The sequence below is a fragment of the Thermochaetoides thermophila genome (genome assembly GCF_000221225.1).
Source record: "Thermochaetoides thermophila DSM 1495 unplaced genomic scaffold scf7180000011820, whole genome shotgun sequence".
Lineage (NCBI taxonomy): Eukaryota > Fungi > Ascomycota > Sordariomycetes > Sordariales > Chaetomiaceae > Thermochaetoides > Thermochaetoides thermophila.
The window spans coordinates 350,920-356,919 of NW_006383036.1; the positions used below are offsets into that span (position 1 = coordinate 350,920).

The 6,000-nt window shown below is 48.7% G+C and overlaps 1 protein-coding gene across 1 annotated transcript; it reads right to left on the reverse strand.

Annotated features, from left to right (window-relative positions):
• Window positions 1-3,041: 3,041 nt before the first annotated feature.
• Window positions 3,042-5,424, reverse strand: CTHT_0051190 (uncharacterized protein; the record flags this gene model as incomplete). Its single annotated transcript, XM_006695398.1, has 4 exons — window positions 3,042-3,090; window positions 3,294-3,935; window positions 3,994-4,106; window positions 4,168-5,424. The coding sequence occupies 4 exons, from the start codon at window positions 5,422-5,424 to the stop codon at window positions 3,042-3,044; spliced, it is 2,061 nt and encodes a 686-aa protein (XP_006695461.1).
• Window positions 5,425-6,000: the final 576 nt, after the last annotated feature.

Genomic DNA, 6,000 nt, shown 5'->3' on the forward strand with positions numbered 1-6,000 from the left:
TCTTCAACTCAGCGCTTGGGTGACCCCCAAAGCCCAAGAAGCGACCGCACTTACCACACTGCTATCATGATAATGAAACGCACCTAAACGGAACCCCCAAATGCAGCGCCAGTTCCTCCTACCGGCACCAACCCATTTGCCGATATTGCCGGTATGCCAACCATAGCGGTACCCACATTTTGGTTTTTGGAAAGGTCCGTGAGGCCTCATTTTAGCCTGTTGTGTACCGCTCGCCATGTGTGCATCTCGAGAGCATGCACAACGACAACCGGTTCCCGGGCTGCTGGTCGGCTCGTCCCTGTCGTGCCCCTGCTCTGTCGTTTCCCCATGCCCATGCCCATTTTTGCCCACATTCCCAGTTCATCTTCCGAATTTGCAAACTCTGACGTACCCTCACATCGGGGGCATTCCTGTTAGGTGCAGCTTTGACATCGCCAGCATCATTGACCCCCTTTCCATGGCTGGGCACTGGGCTCCGGGCTCCGGAGTATCAGTTACGGAGTCATCAAACTCTCTGGTGCATCAGAATACGAATAGGCAGGGAGTTAAGAGTGCTGTTGTTGTGAAGAGTAGGTAGTCATCGCTTTCCTGCTACCTGCCGATGTTGCACAACTGAGAGCGAAATGCAGCTCTGTTTTGTAACATACAACCACATCTGTACCTAACCGCGCGGTATACTGATTTCGTTCCCTAAGGTCCATGACTTGTCTTCATCACTAGGTCCTCCACAGCTTAACAATCACCATCAATACAACTGTGAATTTTTATTTGTCAGCTTGAGAGACACAACAAGAGAGACAAGTTCTCTGCTGTAACCTCATATGGAGCCTGCGCTAAGTTGAGCATTCAAGTTATTATTTCAAGGACCTTTCTTTCACCGTCTCATGGCGAAAGCTTATTGAAAGGTATCTTAAAAGAGTGAAATGGCATCCTGCAATACGCTATCACATAGCAAAGGGACCAATCCTCGCCGAGACTTTTTGTGTAATTCTATGTAAAACCTACCTAGATATCGCAATGGTATTATATGCTTAATCCACAAGAATCACCATAGACCGTTTTTCCTGCCCACACCCTGCTATCAGCATTCTTCCCTACTACCTACCATCTTTATAGGTTGGCCAATTTGTTTCCTCTGAGTCTCTGGTTTCGCTAAGGATCTTGGATATGGTTTCTGAAGGGTGACTCGTTCACGGGACGGAAAGGTTGAACTCGTTTTTCGACTGATTGCCATCGGGGGTAGGATACGGAATGACCATGTCAAAATATCTTATGCCTGCTGGCTAATATGAGCCGAATGCGGCTAGTTATTGGATCCTACACTCTCAACTCCTATCTCCACAAGGGAGCTTCCTGACCGGGTTTGGGATGGTGCTTAATAAACATCACGAAGCGTGTGCTTCCGCTTCTTCCATGTGTGTCATGGACTTGTTCCAGTTCAGGAACCAACTAGGATCTCAAGACAACGGTGGGCTCTCTTCAGCGGGGTGTTTTTATTTCCTTTACTAACGATAGACATGCATTGGTCCGGAAAGGTGTGAATACTTTCCAGAGAAGCTTCACCCCTCCAGCTTCCTCCATGAATTGGTAGGGGGCGTAGCGATCAGGAACCCGAGCTGTGCTATGTATGGATACATGACTCCGACACTGAGCAACAACATAGCTTATCACAAACTTGCCGGATGCAGTAATATACCCTCCTTCGAGTTTCCCTGTCTAGCGAGCTTGTAAAGTTTTCAGATATGTGGCACAACACCAGCCGCAGATGCAGGCATGTTCATGTCCAACAAAAGCGTTCAAGGCAACTTGAGTTGGCTTACCAAACGTGATGTCATCAAACTACGTTCCGCTCCGAGTTGCTCTTTTTCTCTTGTGTTGACAAATGCCTTTTTCACCATATCTTCTCTAATTGTCTAGGAGATAATACTAGGAAAACGTAAGAATGAGCCCAAAACGTTTCCGTATAATCTTTTTTCCCTTCGCAAATCCGAATGCACACTTATGCTTCCTGGTTTTGAATCTTTGCTTCTTAAAACATTATCTACCTAATTTTATACGTCATATCTGTCTTCTCGCCAAGCCCTGCTGTTTACCTTTAACCACTCTTCTTCATTCGTCAGTCGCTTTTGGATCATCTTATAATCTACAGGGTTTCAAATGTAATGTAACAACACAGTCTGACTTGATGAGTGGCCGGCAGTTTACAGGCCAGGGATATCTCTTAAGAATGAGATACACAAACGTAAAGTTGCATCGCAGCAGACTAGAGAAGGTTGCTGGACCATTGACCAAGCTTGGTAGAAAGAGAATAGTGAAGATGAATGCATTGCTCAAGTGGATCAAAAAGGGAGATTTTTAGATACCCGAAACGTTATACAGTTCACAACTGCCTGGGAAGTGCAATCGAAGATGAACCCCATCGGAAACGTAAGGCCCGTAGCTCTATTGTTCATGGAGCAAATCTCAACGGCCGGAGAAGGTACAAGCTCTCCTAGGTAGATAGCTATGTAAGTGAGAAAAGAGCTAAAGAAAATAAAAACTGCTTGTAATCCTGATCCCCAGGAAACATGAGATACATGAACAAGTCCTAGATGCAAACCGCAGCAACAACCCTGGCTAGTACTTTGACCAGAACGATGGTGAGAACTACCTCCGTACACAACACCGGTTCTTCCCTAATTGAGAGGTCTTTCTGTGCCATGCCAGAAGCCTGTAAGCCCATGTAAAACTTTAACAGACACACTCAATCACCGTCGTCGACCGAGGGTTTCCCTTTGATTCCTTAGCTGCTTGTAAGTACTGGAGAGCCTGTGACGGTCGGCATCGCCATGGCTTGATCCACTCGAGCCCAATTCTTTCCCAATTGTACCAGTTTCCTTTTAATCCCATCCCCAATCCGAGAACTAAACCCAGACTCAATATTGCGAATTGCATACGCCAAGATATCTGCAGGATTGTCCAATTTCATCGTGGTCCCATCCAGATAAGACAACATTGGTATGGCATCGCCATTCCAAATGTATGGAACCAAAGCAGGATCTTCAGGAGAGACCTGATCGATGACCACCGGGGTTGTTGCTCTTCTGGGGCCTGAAGTATCGGCATCGCGCTTCCCATTGTCCCCGGCTTGGAAGTTTGGGTCGAGTCTGCACACACTATCTGCCCAGAGGATCAAAGTGGGTCGATATATGGCTGCAGCCCACCATGCTGGACGGCGGTTGTTTGGCATCTGCCTTAAAAGCCTGAACACCTGTCCACAGTGAAAGACGGCATCCTCGCGTTGAAATATGCACCGCTTGTAGCGTAGGGCAAGCTCCCAGGAGGAACCTGCCCCGTCAAGTCCCTCGCGGCGAGCCAGACGTTCGATCTCTGGGAAATTCGTCACTGCGTTGAGGGCGATGAGGTGGTAGAGCACAAGATTACAGCGCGTAACGGGACACCCTGGGTGATCTTTGCTGTAGTCCATCGTGAGATCATACCATTTTTGTAACAATGACTGGACCTCCTCCAGACGAAGCAGAGTCGAAGCCTTTGTGACGGTTCGAGTACTGGTTCGCCGGCCGTTGTGACTCTCGGAAAAGCACGACAACATCTGGCGGAGGTGACAAAGTAGTGCTTGCAGCGGGTGGAGGATCAGCCTGAGTCTTTGTGCAGAAAGAGTCGGTGATCTCCTAGAAAGGTTATCTTGAAGGAAGTCTTGAAAAAGATCATATAGAGAAGGTGTAATCGATGGAGTGCCCAGTAACTCTGGGCTGATGTTGGGAGAGCAGCCGTAGACAGACTGCATGGCATTGACCCATTGTTCCGAATCGGCCGCCATCCAAAGGACTTCGGGGGCAGGTAATGGGCACTGAAGTTCTGTGATGGCAAAGAACGGTGCTGTATCATGGAAAAGACTGAGCTCCTGATCAAGCATAACATAATTATACACCAATCTGTCTTTTTGTTAACTTGGTCTGCATACACAACCCCCCAAAATGGACGATATCTCACCTGTTCCTTGTCTCTCGGTTGATCCAAGCTCTCCATTGAAGCTCCGTATTGGAGGACCCATCAAAGATTGGCATTGATGGCTGTGGATCAAGGAACCCGGCGTGTTTCAGCATCTGGAAGAACTAGTCAGTTATAATCAAAACAAGGTCAGCCAGCCACGTAATGGCTACTTACCGACATATACATGCCCCGCTGTCCCATTGCAATATCCATTAGCCATTTATCCCCACTCCAAGCCCCTAGAACGATAAATAATAAGGCGCATCGAAGAGTTGTCGGATCCGATGCCAGCTCAATATCTTTCTCAACAATGTCGAATAATGATATCCGGCATGTTTCGGTCAAACCGGCAGAGAGATAACGAGCCTCTGCTATAGGCATTGCTGCAGCTCCTTGCGCGATCATGAGTAGGAAAAGCAATGTTGAGGCTTGGTTGTTTTGAAGCATCTCGTTGGGATCAACACAGGTTGTGACAAGAGGATAGTACACAGAGAGGCTCCTGACGTAGCTCCGCAAGAAGTATTCGAGGATGTTATTTGGTGGCAAAACAAGAAAACTGAAATCACCTGGCGAGGAAGCCTTGGGATAGCCACCATTGCTGAGGCTTCCTCTGTGTATGTCGAGCGCCTTGTGGAGGAAGCTCTGCGTAATTGCGAGCATCTTGTCGCGGGTACGTGGTGTTAGAGGGACAACAGAGGCTACGTCGGAAGGATCCCATTCAACCTGCTCTAGGTACTTCTCAAGTGAGCTCCAAGTGCCCTCATGCTTTGATTTCTGTTCTAAACACTCAAGATGAACGATTGCTGTCCGCGGACATGATCCTGCTGACGAGGGAGGGTTGCATCGGGCGAAGTTCCACGAGGCTTCAGCTGCCAGGACAACCTCGAACTCGGGAATTGACTCATCAGAAAGAGCAGCCATCGCAAACTCTGATGGCTTTATGCTGGTGTCGAAGTCGCCTGTGGACATGATGCTGGTACCACGGGTATGAATAGAGCTCCGTGACGAAGCAGTTCCCATGGATTCTGATGACGATGTGTCGCTGAATTCTGGAAAGGCTGGCATTGAAACATCGGTTCTCATCAACGGAATGGTCCCTGGATACATGTCGAGTTCCATTGAGAAGTCTGGCCACATCATGAGGTCCTGATAAGTGACCGTTTCCTGCATCCCAAAGTCGTTCCCCATCTGCATAAACTCATCCAGATTGCCTTCGTGGACGCGGGCATGCGGGGACGGCGAAAACGCATCTGGACTCTGTGACTGGTGGAGTAGTGCTTTTTTGGGTGATCCTTCGGTTACGCTGTCTCTGGGGGCTGCACCATCCATGGCCTGAGGAGACTTAGTGCTGTCTGTCTTGATCGCGTTTTGATCGACTTCCAAGAACGAAGGGTGTATTTGAGACGGCGTGACTTGCTGCGCTGTCTGCATCATGGCGGTCTGTAGAGCAGCATTGGCCTGAGCTAGTCGGACAGCAGCCTTTGAAGATCGTCTCGCAAAACGGGCAGCACAAGTTAAATTCTTCTCTGCACATCTTGAGCAGGGGACTCTCTTGTCACAACCAGTCTTTGCGTTTGCACAGTTCTGGCAAGCAATGGGAGTCCGGCCAGCAATTGTTGGAACCCCCCCTGGGAGTGGCTCCAATGGGTCTCTGGCCTCATGATAAGTTGCGTGGTGTCGTTGTAACAGGTCACTGGTGAGCAGGGATAGTCAGCATTGGATAGCATAATCGCTGGCCAGAGTATCTTAACAGGCACCAGGAACACTTGCCGTCGAGCAAAGGAGAGTTGGCAAGAACTGCAGCGATGTGGCTTCACATTTGTATCTGTCCCCGAACAATGTTAGAAAAGAAGCTATCCATGACTTATCAGACAACAGATTGGTATTCTCACGGCTTGGGATGTGTCGTTCCAAGTGCTCTTTGCGGGTGAAGCCCTTCCCGCAATAGGCACAGTACACCATTTTGGACGCCGTGGTGGGCAACAAGGTAACCGTCCTGACAAGCAC